Raw genomic sequence first — 17,359 nt, forward strand, 5'->3', positions numbered from 1 at the left:
GTTATTTTAATTAGTCAGTGGAGATTTCAGTCTAAATCCAGTAGATGGCGGTAATGCGCCACTGCTAACCAATGAGAAAAAGAGGAGGCGCAGTTCATCCATCCTATACACCACTCATATTTTCACAGTGGAGAAAAAAACCATATGTAAACTGTTTTAACCGGAAACAGAGGAACCTGCATCCCGGAAAGGGAAACGTCACCAACATGAGGTGGTGTTTTTGAACATTTGGCAGGAAGAACACAGTATCACACTTGTCCTGTGACTGCAACACTCGAGGACTACAAGAAGAAGAGGAGCTGACCGTCGCAGGTTTTAAAGTGGTGCAACAGTAAGTTAACGTAGTGACTGGATCATGTGATGTGATTTGACAGCCGGACTGAATCAACCATGCAGTCATTGAAATGTCAGCTGCTAAAACAGATGCTCCGTCGTTTGTGTTGTGACACCGGGCGGCGGGTGAGTGAGTGAGTGAGTCCAGCACGGTGAAAATGTGTCGTAGTGAAGGTTGCAGGTGTGAACACAAACAGAACAGATACAGGATAGAGACGTTAAAACAGGTAGCCTACTACAGCTAGCTGCTAGCTGCTGTTATAGGAAGCGGACCTGTGAGCTGAATTTAATGGACAGTTGTTGTTTACAGCGGAAGAAAATAGTCCCCTGACTGACCGTACAATGTGTATCATTTCTGTATTAATACATTCAAAGGTAAGCTCGTGTTGAGCTCGAAGACATGAGCGAGGTGTGGCTGTTGCGCGTGACTCTTCAGGAAAATCAGCTGACAGAGTCGGATTTAGGAAAGATCCGGAAAATGTCTCTTTGTCTTCTGTGTTTCATAACCTACTGTTATTTATTTATTTATCTCAAGCCAACATTTTTACCCCAAATGCTTCTCACGAGATGCGTTACTTACAACCATAACAACCATAGTAATGCATTACAACCATAGTAATGCATTACAACCATAACAATAACAGCAATATTTAGAGCCCGACCGATACTGGAATTTTGGGACCATTGCCGATACCGATATTAGGAAATTTCCAACTGGGCTCTAATATGAATAAAAAAGAGGAACATTAAAAAAAAATAGAATAAAATGGATACATGTAATAGATTATATGACAGGCTCAGTGCAGTGTGATGTTTCCCCAAACAGCAACATCAACTCCTGCTGCTACAGTAGTGCAGTCAGTTGACAGTTTCACATCAGACAACACTACAAACATGATGTACTACAAGCATAAAATAGGAAGAAAAGACAGCAAAATCAGACATAAAGGTACCAGTACCATATAATCCAAAACACTGAGCCAGTGTCAGCCTTATTAATAAGCAGGATAGTCATACAAAATCATACTCTAGTCATTAATACAGCTGAAAAAACAGCCAGCTATTTATATAATCAATTCATATTTTGAGTCATTTTTTAAGAAAAAATCCAGCTTCTCAGATATTTTCTGCATGGTTTATTTTTTTATGATAGCAAACTGCATATTTTTGGGTTGTGGACTGTTGGTCTGGACAAAAGAAAACATTTGAGATTGCATTTTGAGCTTTGGGAAACAGTGATCGACATTTTAATTAATCAGAAGATTATCAACATGAACGATAATTAAAATAAAACACAAGTTGCAGAATGTTTAACCTGTGAATAGAGATATCAAAAGGAAACTGTATCACACAGTTAAATTCACAATCATAAGAATGTGAAGGTCCTAATATCCTGATAAACTCATCATCGGGATCACAGGAAAGAGGAAAACTCTGATCTGCAAGAAAGCCACTAAATTTAGATTTTTAGACCAGATGTTTTGTCTGTTCATGTGCACAGCATTGAATTTAAATATATAGATCTGAGAGTGGGACTAAGTTTATCTCCTCAAGCTTATCTAACACTATCCTGTTTAGTCATTTGGAAAGTTGCAGCAGCACTTTTAAGATATTTTCCATACCTACCTGAAAGCCAGTATAAAAACATGAGGACTAAATGTGCTTAATTTCCTGGCAGCTGCACTCTAAATGTGCTGCAGTGGTCTAGCGCTGTTTTTGGGACAGCAGACAATTATATTAGTCGACCCTGCAGGACATTAATGATTTTTCTCTGAGTCATCTCAGGATATTAAACCTCAAACTCAGACCATTTTAGATAAGAAAAATCAGCTTCCCCTCAGTGTCCTGATTTTGCTGATACAGCTTAGATCTATTAAATCACCCAGTGTTTCTAACTCTGCCTTTAAGTCTTTATAGTTGTGCAGTATAATATAACTTGTGTGTTTCCTGTTTGTTGCCAAATATAATGAATTCTGTCATGTCTTTTTTTAAATCAGAGGAAATTGTTCTGTTTCTGTCTTGAGACCGTAGGGAAGAATAAGTCAGCAGCAGACAGTGGGCCTGGCCTGTTCTGCTGATTATAGTGCAAAAAAACGGAACCCAGTGTTTAACCAGAACAGAGTGGAGCCTTGCCAGTCAGTTTGTTAGTTACATAACTGCAGAATGGGCAAAACCCTTGCACAACTTGATATCTCTACCACAAACATAAACTGCTATGTAAGATTTTGCTACATCAGCATCTAACACAGCTGTCTCGTGACACCGGCTCTCTGATTGCTGCTGTAAAGTCATTTGATTCATCAGGAAAAGGTAAAACATTGGTGTCTGGTTAAAAGGGTTATCACTTTGACTTTAAAGAAGGGTCTGGGAAATGTCCCAATGTGGAGTATTCAGGTTTTGATATTTGGGTGGTTCCACCGAGATCATTTAGTCAATCCAGATTAGTTTGACACATTTTATACTGAACTTTCCTGGAGATTAACAGTCAGTTCCTCTTTTAACCACAGTACTGATTTGTCCCCAGTGCTTGCTTTTGGCAGCCTTGTTGCAATAGATTTGAATTGTTTCTTGCAATTTTCTGTCGGAGATTGTAGAAAAATGAGACAGTTACGCTCGATAAAGAAATAAATGGCGTATATAAAGGGTGTATCTTACATTAAATTCTTGCTGCTGCAGCTTTAAGCATCAGAGTCAGATCGAATCACGCTCTTCTTGTCATTTTTTAAGGTGCTTCTGAGAGGCATGAATGACTTTGCAGTTCTCAACACGGGGCGGAAGATGCCCCTCCTCGGACTGGGGACGTGGAAGAGTGAGCCAGGAAAGGTACAGCAGCTGCGTCACTTTGAATCTCTTGTTTTTAACCTGTTTGAAAAATATGTTCATGTTCATATAGTTATCTCTGTAATGTCAGGTATTTAAGCTGCACCACTCAATATTTTTGTATTTGCACCACACTTTCCATTTGTACTGCAATTCAAAGAACACACAACATAAAGAAAATAACAAGAGTGACAATGAAAGAGCCTCCTTGAATAGAAAGGTTTTCAAGCCTTTTTAAAGAGTCTGGGGTCTGTGCTGCCTTCAGTTGGTTAAGAAGGCTGTTCCACAAGCGTGGTGCAACAGACAGGGGGGGGGGGACTCAGTCTGGTGTGGAGTGCCAATAAAGAGAGCTTGTTTTGCTGCTCTTTAGCTGGAGGAAATTTGTGTCATCCAGGCTTTTATCTCTGTAAAGGTGCAGTGTGTAAGATTTAGTGGTACCCAACAGTGAGGTTGCAGATTGCAACAAACTGAATACCCCCCCCTCTCCATGTGTGTGTGGAAACCTACAGTGGCCATGAAAAACACGAAAGGCCCTCACTAGCGTTAGTGTTTGGTTTGTCCATTTTGGGCTACTGTAGAAACATGTTTGGTGCATCATGTTGGGCTGCATGGAAGAGGACCTATGTATATATAAAGGGTTCATTCTAAGGTAACACAAACTCATTGATTCTTAGTTTAATTGGACACTTATTAAAACAAATGTATGGACATTATTTTTCATTTACTGCCAAGTCTGTTCCACCAGGTGCCACTAAATTCTACACACTCCACCTTTGAGGCAGGTGTCTTCTGTTTGTGTTAATAGGTAACTGTTTGCTAACATGTTTCAGCTTTATCAAGAGATCATATCAGTGTTGTGTCTGCAGTGTGTGTTAATTGCTACCCAAATATGGAAAATCTGTCAAAAATGAGTTAGTTTCCTCTGAATTTGCAGGGACAAACACTACAAGAGTGAATGTGTACTCAAAGTGAAACTAATGTGTGCCAAGTTCCACACCTTACAAACTGACGGTCATGTCTGGTTATGTACCCTGTCAAGTCTGTGTTTATATTTAACAGTTGTCCTATTTTCCTTCGTCATAGGTGAAGCAAGCTGTCATTTGGGCCTTGCAGAGTGGGTATCGTCACATTGACTGTGCAGCCATCTATGGCAACGAGGTTGAGATTGGAGAGGCCATTCAGGAGACACTTGGCCCCGACAAGGTAGAACAACTGAGACATTTCAATCAGTCTTTAAAAAATGTCACTTCTGTTTCACTTTGTTTTATCGTTGTCTGTACTGATGCTGTCTGTGCACCAGGCCCTGAGACGAGAGGACGTGTTCATCACATCCAAGCTGTGGAACAATAAACATCACCCGGACGATGTGGAGCCGTCCCTCTTGAAGACCCTGAAGGACCTGAAGCTGGAATATCTGGACCTCTACCTCATCCACTGGCCCTACGCCTTCCAGTAAGCTCAACCTCCGCTCAGGTTGAACAATGAGATAATTACCTTGTTATCCCACAAAAACTTCCTTTTGTTTCTATAGATAATGAGATAATTAACACGTAATCAGGAGAAAACAGCTTTTTTTAATCCTCAGATAATGTGCAAATGAATGTTATTATTTCAGGATAGTGAGTAGACCTTGCAAAGAGGCCATATTTTGAGAAAATACTTAGAAAACTAGTTTTGAATTGTTTTCCAGTTCAGTATGTTTATAATCTCTCTTTTAATTGTGGCTTCTTCTTGTTATCCCCTAGACGAGGAGACACTAGTTTCCCCAGAAATGAAGATGGCACCTTGCTGTATGATGACATTGACTACAAGCTGACCTGGGCTGCCATGGAGAAGCTGGTGGGGAAGGGCCTTGTCCGAGCCATCGGCCTATCCAACTTCAACAGTCGGCAGATAGATGACGTCCTGTCTGTCGCTAGCATCAAACCAACTGTGCTTCAGGTACGGGGTGTGGGTCGGCAATGTGCTGGCAAGATTATTTAATGTGTACAGCAGGTTAGCTGTACAGACAGCTGTAGAATGTATTAGTCACTCTGGTATCTCTGTGTTTGGTTGGGCAGGTAGAGGGTCACCCCTACCTGGCCCAGGTAGAGCTACTGGCCCACTGTCGGGATCGGGGCCTGGTGTTGACGGCTTACAGCCCTCTGGGATCTCCTGACCGGGCCTGGAAACAGCCAGACGAACCCATCCTGCTCAATGAGCCTTTGCTTGCCACCCTCGCAGAGAAATATAAAAAGTCGCCTGCTCAGATTATTCTCAGGTGATTTCACAAGCAAAGTTTCTTTCCAAATGTAGCACACATTTGCGAATTCATGTGCATTTCTTTCTACGACATGTATGCAAATGTTAAGTTGTTTAAGTGAAACTTGGCTTTTGGCAAAATTTGGGGGGACAGCACAACGAACTGTAAACACTGTAACATGTTATCACCATATAAAGTTGATAAAGCATGGTGTTGGAAGTGCACATTGCTTTCACAAATCTCAGTTGTATTGTCATATAAACTTGGTCAAGGAACTCTCGAGTGACTTTATGTTCCAACAAACAACAAAATATCAGTTGTTACAATCACAAAATGTTTTGTATTTCCAGGTGGCAGACACAGCGAGGAGTGGTAACAATCCCCAAGAGTGTGACAGAGTCCCGGATCAAAGAGAATATTCAGGTGCAGTAAAATTGCAGTCACAGCAGTTCGCTTCCAAATCATGAGACTTTTCTTCCTGCAAGTGCTTCAAAGTTAAATATAGATGTGAATCTCACTTTTTCATACAACTTGTGTTTTTGTCAGGTGTTTGACTTCACCCTTGAAGCAGAGGAAATGAAAAGTATCACGGCTCTAGATAAAGGATGGCGCTACATTGTACCAATGATTGAAGTAAGTAGACTTTATGTACTGAATCTCCAATGATTAGAATGATAGTGTTAGTTAAAAACGTTTTGTTCTCTAGCTCACTTTATAAGAGATAATATACAGGAGCCAGTGATTACCCTGGAAGGTATGTAAGACTGGTGTTGTACGCTGGTTTAACTTTGGTTGGGGTGTTGCAGGTGGATGGAAAGCGGGTTCCCAGGGATGCGGGACATCCTCACTACCCTTTCAACGACCCCTACTGATGACTCACACTACAACCTGAATTTGTGCCTTCAAAGACCCCCCCACCCCCCATCAACACATCACCCTCCTATACTTCACTTAAAAAAAAAAAGAAAAAAAAAATTTCAATGGTTCTGGCTATTGCTATTGGATTATGTCTTTAGATTATGTCAAACCCTGCACTTCAAGTTACTGTTGGTGATGGAGACTGGGAAGTCTGGTATGCCTGTATACATACTGTACTGTACGTGTTATTTTTTAAATAAACATTTTGTTACTTCCCTTGCAAGTGTCTTTATTAAATCAGCTGATCATAGCAAGGTGAATGAAGGAGAGAAACATTGTTGCATTGTGAAACACTCAATTTCCACTTTTGGGGTCTATTTTATTAAACCAATGCAATCTAAAATAAAAATAAAAAAACATCATAAACACTGAATTCTGTAGCAGTCTCAGCATTGATGTCTTACATTATTTCACCAGCAAAATGGAACTGTGAAAAAAAATGATTTCTTTACATATACAAAAGCTCAACATCCCATAATATACACTGACACAGTGACTTTAAATGTATGGCAAGATTTCATGATATTAGAGTGGACTCTTAAAAAAAGTTTTAATTCACACCTCAATGGTTAACAACACACATCTTAATACATCCCATTGTAAAAAAAAAAAAAGTATTAAATAAGTGTGTATAAAACTATTCTTTTAATAAGAAGTGTGATCCAGGATAGTCGGTGCTGGTGCTCACACAGTCTGGCAGTCTTTCATCTCCTGCAGCACCTCCTGTAAGGCTTCCTCCATTGTCTGTTTGGGAGGTGTGTGCTTACGGATGTACTGTGGAAAGAATGAAGAACAGTTGTAGACCGGGGTGTGTGTGTGTGTGAGAGCATTATCTACAGGTTTCAACATTTTAATCTTTTAATGCAGTTTGAAATCCAGAGTAATACTAATTTAAATTTTACAGATCTATCTCATGTTATGTCTACTATGTGCAGGCAGAAAAATTGTGTATCATCATGCAGAGAGATAAATTATGTGAGCTAATGAGGAAGCAATCTCGTGTTGGGAGAAACTTTGCAGTAAAAACTACTCATGTGAAACAAACAGAATAATCAGGTGTGTGTGTGTGTGTGTGTAGTTACCTCCTTGGTGTCTTCCAGAGTGATATATCTATAGTTTGGTGGCTCCAGGCTCTGCAGCAGGCTGGAGTGCAGATGGCGGCTGCTTTCAATGAAACGCCTCGTCATGGTGAGATGCTGTTTTAGAATTTCATTGAGAGCAAACGCAGCTGGATTGAAGGTGCTGAAAGCTGAGAAGAGGACATGGGACACATGTTAAAAGAAAATGGTACACATGTACAAATCATCACAGGAATTGTAGCAAATGCGAACCAATACTTGTGCCAAGACTCTTCCAGCACCACTAGTGTGAGATAACAGCTGGATTTTCTCACTGCTTCACCACACCAGGTATCATCACTCATCTGACAATCAGCTTTAACCAGAATCTACTATAAGTCTCTGTATTAGACTGTGTTCAATCTGTCACAAGGACTTTAGCAAACTTCATACATGTGGCGTTTTAGTACAACGCTACAGACTCTTTGAATCAGAGTTTAACTTGGAGCGGAAAAATATTAAATTGTTGAGTGTGTCGGTTTCACTGCTCAGCCTGTTCTGTGTTTCTCACTGTATAATAATTTGGGTCAAGTACAGGAAGCAGCTCTCTCCTTGAATCTCAACTACACCAGATTACATACATCAGTTTCAAAAGTAATGTTTTGTCCTAAAAAATTCATTCAAATTCATTCATTTACCCTACAAATGCCATCATTCCATTAAAAATCAATAAAAAATTAAATGAGCCCCAAAAAAGTTAGAATTTTGATATTCCATGATGTTTTCCTTTTATTATTATTAATATCATTATTACAGGTGTATCCTATTTGGCTTAACTTTAAGCAGTATTAATTCAATAGTGTTTCACCTACAGATGGCGCCACAGCAACATGATTTTAAATCATTTAAATGGCCTTACCTACCTACCAGTGGTCATTTGATATAGGATTCAGACTGAATCAAGGTTTAAGTTTCCTGTTGTCAAAATGACAATAAAATGGGTGCTTTCCAGTTTTCCTGGTGTGTTTATGTTGTATGTCATTCTGTTTAACTGGGTCTCACCTTCCACAGTATGAGAGGTCACTGGGGTTGGATTCATGTAGGTCATGCCCACTGTAGGACCCAGAGTAGCCATACCTACAGAGAGAGAGAGAGAGAGGGGGAGAGAGAGAGAGAGAGATAGAGAGAGAGAGGATAGCCAAACATCAGAAACAGAAATACCTGTGTGCTCTATATAGAACCTTCACTATGCAATATGTCTTTGTCAGTTTAATGCTGATCATTTAATGCAGATAGTAAGAGAATTTGACCATGGTGGTGACGATTAGTGGTCTCTCCCTTCTTAAAAACAGAAATATGATGAAGAGTATGGCAGACTAACCGGATGACCATGTGGAAAGCTGTGTCTGTACCGCTGCCTCTTTTAAATCTTTTCTAGTTTGAGTACGCTTTCTTGAAAGACGGGATGATTCCCGGTCACTATGTGAGACTGAGGATCTGGAGGATCTGGAGTCTCTGCTTCTGCTGAATGATCTCTGACTGCGATCCGAAATCTGTGAGTCTGTGAAAGTGCTCGAATAATCGTCTTCTGTCCTCCCACGAGAGACATCCGACTCCGATGCCTCCTCTCTGACCTCTGATACGACCTCCTCTTCCTCTCCGTCTCCTGGCAGGTGCTCCGAAACCTGGCTGGTGCTGTAATCTGGCTCCGTCCTGCTCTCGCTCTCAAAGTCGCTTCGGTAGTCCACCTCACCCTCTTGTTCCTCTCCCTCCTCCTTCAATCCCTGTAGCTGCTTATATCGGTTTGGGGATCTAGAAGCAGGGATGCTGTGTCTGGCTACCTTCTGTTTACCCAGCAGGCAGAAAGCAAAAAGATTAGTCTATTGAACCCTTTAGGTTTAAAAAAAAATCTCATATACAGTGCTGTTCAATACTAAATCAACAAAACAATCACATAGGTTAAGGATGTGGGACACACTGTTTTACCATGTCAGTGTATTTTTATTCATTACTGCAGGGCTCTGTGGAAATAAAATGTCTAAATCAGTCAAATTTAGTGCTCTATCCCTTAAAATTCATCTTATTTTCATAGGTTTAACCTTTTAAAATGTAAATCAATCATACAAGAGTGAGAGTTCACATAAGTGGTCAGGCAGGCTTTTAACAGGTTTAATCAAATGATCTATATTAGTTATATGGTTGTGTAAATGAAGGTAAACGTGGAACATTACTCAGACTGTTGTAAATGTCTATTGGCTTCTTCTGTGTTCAATGTTGATCTACCTGCAAAACACTGCTGCATGTGTTCATAGATTAGGTTTTAATTGCAGCTTGTTGCAGTTTTGACTGCTTTCACTTTCACTCTAAAAACCCACTGTATTCTACATGCTTACCACCAATAAACAGCCACACAAAATTAGTAGCTAGCTGGTGAACACAGTGAAGCACATAGGCATTAAGGAGCCAGATGTTTCTTTCAGGAGTTGGTGGAGGCTAAAATGGAGCTAAAAGCAGAGTCAGTATCACACTTGAATTCATCAAATGCCCAGAAACATGACTCCAATTTGCTGCTAATGTCTGCTGGATGTGTATACAGGGCAACTGTTTGCTAGGAGACCAAAACAGAGCTAAAAGGTGCTACAAATGAATGCTAACATTGCTCCATGTCTGTTTGAGCACAACTAATTTGTAACTTTACTTGAATCCCCCGTACTTTGTTGACTTTCTTAATTTCCCATCTCTTTTGCTGGTGTTTCCTCAGAGAATCCAAGAGAAGCTGGGACAAGGTCATCTAATGTCATCACATTAATCTTGAAGTCTGCTGACAAAAAGTCACATTGATAGAATTTAACACAGTGATAAATAGGGTATATCCACTCAACTGGCAACAACAGCACTGCTAGTACTACTTGTCATAGCATATTTTTCTTGATCTCTGTTAGTTATAACTTTATAGAGTGATGACTTCTGTACCTGGTTGTCCATCTAGGGTGCATGAGATCAAGAGTGAAGAATAAAATGGGATTAATGAACAAAATTGAGCACATCATGTATGGAATTAATAGCAAACAATGACTACAATTAGAAAAATTCTCTTAATCATAGTTAATGACGACACTAACAGCGATCTGAACTTCTCTCACCTTCAGAGGAAGCCAAACTGATCTCACTGTGTGGATCTTCGGAGCCAGGCCCAACAGGGAAGAGCTCCTCCAGAGAGAGCACCTCTCCATTAGCCGACATAGAGGAGAGGGAACGTGGTGGACTCTGAGCTCTGTGAGGAGATGGGGAGACAGAGGGAGGAGGGGAGGGAGACAGCACAGAGGGGCTGAAGCGGGCCTGAGCCTGGCCGGTGAATCGAAAAGGAGAACTGTGGCGAATAGGAGAGGCAGGAGAATGAGGTGGTGCTGTGTTGGCAGCAGCAGGAGGAGGAGGTGTGGAGTAGAGCCTCTGACTGCTTCTGCTTGACATCTGTAGAAGACCCAAAAATAAAGATGGAGGAGGGCAATAATGGCGATGAGAGTCAATGGAAAGATGAGGAAGTTTCAAATTTGTGGGACATTTATGGAGAAGTTTCTATTCAAGCCAAACTGAAAGAAAGACCTAATCTCAATGTCCCCCCCGAACCCTAAACCCTGAAGCCTCATAGACTTAACTGACGTCACCTAGTAAGTGCTTGAATGCGAGAGGCTGCAAGGGCTCCGAATGGTATAAATAGGAATGGGACAACACTTCACGTTACCATGACGACATTAAAACATGTTCCAGACTGTTGTGGGTTTGGGACTTTATATTTTACCCTTTGTGATTTTCATCATGGCCCAGGCACTTTAGATACAATATTTAATACTTTATTGTCATATCAACATGAATGATTGGAATTTTGTCTTGGAGGGCTCATTTGAACAAAAACAGAAAGAGACAAAAAGAGTAACACCCAACCCATAAGTTAATCATGTGCACGACAGGTAAGTAAGAGACCAACTGCCTGATTTCTTCCAGGCTCTTGCCTTACTTAGTGGAAAAGAATTATTTGCCCAGTTATCAATTTACTTGTTTTGAACTGAGCATTCATGCCAGTATAATGTGAACTTAGACTTAGAAGCTCAAAATATCCCATCAACATGATTCTTATATCACTGGAACACTAAACCTTGTGTCCATTCATGAACAGATACTTGCTCTGTGTTGAAGACCTGTGGACAAACAGGTAAAGAAAATCCTAACCTGTGTGTGCTGTTCTTGTAGTGAGCCACATCAAAGATCTAAAGATCTAAATCTGAAAGAATTTCAAATCTTAAACTTTGTTATAACATCTTCATAAAAGATCACCTCTAACTCATATAGAGCCACTGACATGCCAGCTGGTTGCATCAGCATAGGCACTCTTGAAAATAGCAATATACTGCATGCCTTGCAGTGACTAAGCCATCAGCCTGTCATTAAAGTTAGAGGATGCATATGGTTTCACAGTTAAAAGGTACCTTGTCCGCCGTTCTCCTAGAAGAGGGTCTCTCTCGTCTTAACAAGCTGTTGTCTGTTGAATCTGAAGAGTCTCCGAGCAATTTCCTCATGTCCTCTTCATCACTTTCCAGACTCACACCTCTCACTATTCTCACTGATTTTGACTCCAAACCCACCGAAGGCACTGATGCAGCTCTGGACCTGGATCTGAAAGCAACATCTGGGCCTTTTGGAGACCCAGGAGCAGCTGCTGCAGTATCAGTACTATCAACAGCTACAGCCGCCTTGCTCTTGAGGAAACGTTTCCCCTTCTGGGTCTCCTCAGTGCTGGACTGTGCTGAGATCAGCACAGGGGCCTCAAGGGACTGGGAGACTACTGGTGGTGGTGAAAACCCCATGTCTGAGGTTAGATTGTGGGCAGGTATTGGCCCCTCTCTTGTTTGTTCCTGAGCCTGCTTCCGACTACGGATGCGGTTCTCAATTTGAGCCAGTCTTCTCAAAGCAGCTGTCTGGGAGCCACGCTGGGAAGAAGACACATATCTGAGCAGAGAGAGTGGAATGAAGAGGGAAATACATATATGAGGTTCAGCAGCAGAGGTGAATATCTGAACCATATAAATATGGATGTTATAACATCTTCCCAAAAGTGAAGCCAAAACATGTCGATCGCCTCCTGGTGGCTGGGTGCAGTATTGGTCATAAGTCCAGCCCCTTCTATGTTAACGGATGGGACATGAGCCAAACAAAAAAAAAATCAAAGTACACTTTAAATCAATTTTTCCCAAAGATGGTTTCTGTCATTTTAGGTTATACTTATCACGCTGATACGTCCAAGTGCTTATTTTTCTTATAAGTCTGTTTTTCATTAGTTATTTGACAGGCGTGAGAGCCACTCTCAGACCTCCGTTGGGTAGCAAGGGGCATCCCACCGATCGACTCTATTGCTCAGACTCTGGCTCCAAATGATATCACACAAGCAAATGATATCTCCTCCCAAAAAGGAGATATTTTGGCTTCACTTTTGCATAGTGGCAGGAAGTGGGGACATACACACATGTCTATATTTACATACATTCAATGATCTGATCTCTTGATTTTAAGTTAAGTATGTTCCATCAACCTGGCCAGGGACTACGGGTGGAAAAAAGCAACTTGCTTAAAACACTTCGGTAAAGTTAGAAAGAGATTGGCAGATTCGAACTTCAGCTATCAATAGCTCACAAACGAAACATTGTTAAAACATAAAAAATGTCTCTTTCCTATCGTAGTAAGGTAGACTATTGACTACAAACTCATTTTCGCCAAAACAAGCCGTCCTCCAGGCTGCAGGAAATATATTGCTCTCTATGCGGAGAGGCGAGCGCTTAGGGACCGTCTACAAAGTGCAGTACCAAAGCGAAAAATATTCAATATCTCCACTTTTATTCACTGTAGTCTCACCAAATTCACTCCACACACCAACGGTCACCTGATAATCACACTACAACAGTTATTGTTACAAAATGTGCTTGTGTATAATACTTCAATATCATCACTGTCATGTGCAGTCGTTCCATTGATTTCCCTTCAATAGCTTCAATATTATACACAGTAGTCTTCACTATATTCACTCCACACAACAAGGGTCACCTGATAATCACACTACAACAGTTATTTCAGAAAAAAAATCTTTTTGCATATTTTTGGGGAATTTTATTGTGAAAAATCATCAATAGCGTTAATATTATACAGTGTAGGATGACCGAAATCAGGATACACAACAAGGGTCACCTGATAATCATACTACAACAGTCATTTCAGAAAAAAAATCTTTTTGTTTATTTTTGGGGAATTTTATTGTGAAAAATCGTCAATAGCGTTAATATTATACACTGTATACTCACCAAAATCATGCTACACAACAAGGGTCACCTGATAATCATACTACAACAGTGATTTCAGAAAAATGTGTTTTTGTTTATTTTTGGGGAATTTTATTGTGAAAAATCGTCAATAGCGTTAATATTATACAGTATATACTCACCAAAATCATGCTACACAACAAGGGTCACCTGATAATCATACTACAACAGTTATTTCAGAAAAATTTGGTTTTGTTTATTTTTGGGTAATTTTATTGTTAAAAATCGTCAATAGCGTATACCCCATCCTGAGGAGGGCGGAAAGGGCGCAGCTCAAGAGATTGGTTGGCGTGGGATTCAGACCAGACCTTAGGATGGAATGCAGGATTAGGGCGCAGCAGCACTCCAGCATTCCCAGGCAAGAAGCAGAAGCACTCTTCATGCACGGAAAGGGCATGTAGCTCACCCACCCTTTTTGTCGAGACAATAGCCAACAAGAATGTAGTCTTGAGCGAAAGCCATTTCAGCTCAACCGTTTCCAGAGGCTCGAACGGCCCATGCCGCAAGGCTGAAAAAACCATCTCCAAATCCCATGGGGGGACACCCGGCCTCCTGGGAGAGGGAGCAACCCTACAAGCCCCCCTAAAGAACTGAGCAATAAGGTCACAACAACCCTGTGCCAGTTTACGAGGCCCAACATGGGCAACCTTTATGGCTGCCACCGTCCCCCTCAACGTCGAGGGAGACTTGCCTGCCTCTAACAGCTCCTGAAGGAACTGAAGGATACCAGGGGCCATACAAGAGAGGGTATCCACGTGTCGTGAGGGACACCATGATTGAAACACCCCCCAACGATAGGAATAAGCAACCCTGGTCGAGGGAGCCCAGGCCCCCTGCAAAGTACCCACTACAGACTGGGGGAATACCAAGGCTAGAAATTCGTCTGGGGCCAATTGGGGGCCACCAGGATGAGGCTGGACTCTCTGTAGGAGTTGGTGCAGGAGGAGGAAGGGAGGGAAGGCATACAGGAGGCCCAGTGGCCACTGATGTGCCATCGCATCCGTCCCTAAGGGAGGATTGTCCCTCCCCATGGAGAAAATGAGGGGACAATGAGTGTTCTCCCTAGATGCAAAAAGATCTGCCACGGCTGTGCCGTAGCGATCCCATATTCCGCTCACAACCTCTGGATGCAGCTGCCACTCTCCGGGGAGGGGTCCCCCCCTGGAGAGCCGATCTACAGCAAGGTTCTCCCGACCCGGCACGTATGTGGCCCTCAGGGACTTGAACTGGGGATGAGCCCACTCCCATATTGCCCGAGCCAATCTGCACAGGCCTAAGGAGAACACAAATGCCCATGACCCTTGTTGTGTATAATGATTTTGGTCATCCTACACTGTATAATATTAACGCTATTGACGATTTTTCACAATAAAATTCCCCAAAAATATGCAAAAACACATTTTTCTGAAATAACTGTTGTAGTACGATTATCTGGTAACCCTTGTTGTATAGCATGATTTTGGTGAGTATACAGTGTATAATATTAACGCTATTGACGATTTTTCACAATAAAATTCCCCAAAAATATGCAAAAAGATTTTTTTTCTGAAATGACTGTTGTAGTATGATTATCAGGTGACCCTTGTTGTGTAGCATGATTTTGGTCATCCTACAGTGTATAATATTAACGCTATTGACGAATGGAATTCCCCAAAAATATGCAAAAACACATTTTTCTGAAATAACTGTTGTAGTACGATTATCTGGTGAACCTTGTTGTATAAAATGATTTTGGTGAGTATACAGTGTATAATATTAACGCTATTGACGATTTTTCACAATAAAATTCCCCAAAAATATGCAAAAAGATTTTCTTCTGAAATGACTGTTGTAGTATGATTATCAGGTGACCCTTGTTGTGTATCATGATTTTGATCATCCTACACTGTATAATATTAACAGGATTGACGATATTTCAAAATAAAATTCCTCAAAAATATGCTTTTTTTTTCCTGTAATAACTGTTGTAGTATGATTATCAGGTGACCATTGTTGTGTAGCATGATTTTGGTGAGTATACAGTGTATAATATTAACGCTATTGACGATTTTTCACAATAAAATTCCCCAAAAATATGCAAAAAGATTTTTTTTCTGAAATGACTGTTGTAGTATGATTATCAGGTGACCCTCGTTGTGTATCATGATTTTGGTCATCCTACACTGTATAATATTAACGCTATTGACGATTTTTCACAATAAAATTCCCCAAAAATATGCAAAAAGATTTTTTTCTGAAATGACTGTTGTAGTATGATTATCAGGTGACCCTTGTTGTGTATAATGATTTTGGTCATCCTACACTGTATAATATAAAAGCTATTGACGATTTTTCACAATAAAATTCCCCAAAAATATGCAAAAAGATTTTTTTCTGAAATGACTGTTGTAGTATGATTATCAGGTGACCCTTGTTGTGTATAATGATTTCGGTCATCCTACACTGTATAATATTAACGCTATTGACGATTTTTCACAATAAAATTCCCAAAAAATATGCAAAAACACATTTTTCTGAAATGACTGTTGTAGTATGATTATCAGGTGACCCTTGTTGTATAGCATGATTTTGGTCATCCTACGGTGTATAATATTAACGCTATTGACGATTTTTCACAATAAAATTCCCCAAAAATATGCAAAAACACATTTTTCTCAAATGACTGTTGTAGTACGATTATCTGGTGACCCTTGTTGTATAGCATGATTTTGGTGAGTATACAGTGTATAATATTAACGCTATTGACGATTTTTCACAATAAAATTCCCCAAAAATATGCAAAAACACATTTTTCTGAAATAATTGTTGTAGTATGATTATCAGGTGACCCTTGTTGTATAGCATGATTTTGGTGAGTATACAGTGTATAATATTAACGCTATTGACGATTTTTCACAATAAAATTCCCCAAAAATATGCAAAAACACATTTTTCTGAAATAATTGTTGTAGTATGATTATCAGGTGACCCTTGTTGTGTATAATGATTTTGGTCATCCTACACTGTATAATATTAACGCTATTGATGATATTTCAAAATAAAATTTCCCAAAAATATGTTGTTTTTTTTTCCTGAAATAACTGTTGTAGTATGATTATCAGGTGACTATTGTTGTGTAGCATGATTTTGGTGAGTATACAGTGTATAATATTAACGCTATTGACGATTTTTCACAATAAAATTCCCCAAAAATATGTAAAAAGATTTTTTTCTGAAATGACTGTTGTAGTATGATTATCAGGTGACCCTTGTTGTATAGCATGATTTTGGTCATCCTACGGTGTATAATATTAACGCTATTGACGATTTTTCACAATAAAATTCCCCAAAAATATGCAAAAACACATTTTTCTCAAATGACTGTTGAAGTACGATTATCTGGTGACCCTTGTTGTATAGCATGATTTTGGTGAGTATACAGTGTATAATATTAACGCTATTGACGATTTTTCACAATAAAATGCCCCAAAAATATGCAAAAACACATTTTTCTGAAATAATTGTTGTAGTATGATTATCAGGTGACCCTTGTTGTATAGCATGATTTTGGTGAGTATACAGTGTATAATATTAACGCTATTGACGATTTTTCACAATAAAATTCCCCAAAAATATGCAAACTT

General features: G+C 40.1%; 2 protein-coding genes across 2 annotated transcripts in view; one reads left to right on the forward strand and one right to left on the reverse strand.

Moving 5' to 3' along the window:
* The first annotated feature begins 139 nt into the window (after positions 1 to 139).
* Positions 140 to 6,522, forward strand: akr1a1b (aldo-keto reductase family 1, member A1b (aldehyde reductase)). The gene is made up of 9 exons (XM_062424510.1): positions 140 to 331; positions 3,061 to 3,156; positions 4,237 to 4,356; positions 4,454 to 4,605; positions 4,899 to 5,094; positions 5,214 to 5,413; positions 5,746 to 5,818; positions 5,942 to 6,028; positions 6,202 to 6,522. Exons 2-9 carry the CDS (start codon positions 3,076 to 3,078, stop codon positions 6,265 to 6,267), a joined length of 975 nt encoding a protein of 324 aa, XP_062280494.1. The 5' UTR covers positions 140 to 331; positions 3,061 to 3,075; the 3' UTR covers positions 6,268 to 6,522.
* Positions 6,523 to 6,635: 113 nt separating this feature from the next.
* The window catches only part of c8h19orf44 (chromosome 8 C19orf44 homolog), a 61,700-nt gene continuing 50,976 nt past the window's right edge, over positions 6,636 to 17,359 (reverse strand). The window contains exons 4-10 of the mRNA XM_062424179.1: positions 11,856 to 12,375; positions 10,515 to 10,842; positions 10,101 to 10,189; positions 8,753 to 9,215; positions 8,434 to 8,508; positions 7,396 to 7,562; positions 6,636 to 7,087 (exon numbers count right to left, since the gene is read on the reverse strand). Of these exons, the coding sequence (XP_062280163.1) occupies positions 6,998 to 7,087; positions 7,396 to 7,562; positions 8,434 to 8,508; positions 8,753 to 9,215; positions 10,101 to 10,189; positions 10,515 to 10,842; positions 11,856 to 12,375 (1,732 nt within the window). The 3' untranslated portion in view covers positions 6,636 to 6,997. The remainder of the gene's footprint in view (positions 7,088 to 7,395; positions 7,563 to 8,433; positions 8,509 to 8,752; positions 9,216 to 10,100; positions 10,190 to 10,514; positions 10,843 to 11,855; positions 12,376 to 17,359) is intronic.

The sequence above is a fragment of the Scomber scombrus genome, chromosome 8 (assembly GCF_963691925.1).
Source record: "Scomber scombrus chromosome 8, fScoSco1.1, whole genome shotgun sequence".
Taxonomy (NCBI): domain Eukaryota; kingdom Metazoa; phylum Chordata; class Actinopteri; order Scombriformes; family Scombridae; genus Scomber; species Scomber scombrus.

What these genes read in the sequence shown, in the direction of transcription:
- akr1a1b (XM_062424510.1), top strand. Translation starts at nt 3,076, where the DNA reads ATGAATGACTTTGCAGTTCTCAACACGGGGCGGAAGATGCCCCTCCTC. An exon ending in GGAAGAGTGAGCCAGGAAAG is followed by an intron (nt 3,157 to 4,236) that starts GTACAGCAGCTG and finishes CCTTCGTCATAG; the next exon opens with GTGAAGCAAGCTGTCATTTG. An exon ending in CACTGGCCCTACGCCTTCCA is followed by an intron (nt 4,606 to 4,898) that starts GTAAGCTCAACC and finishes GTTATCCCCTAG; the next exon opens with ACGAGGAGACACTAGTTTCC.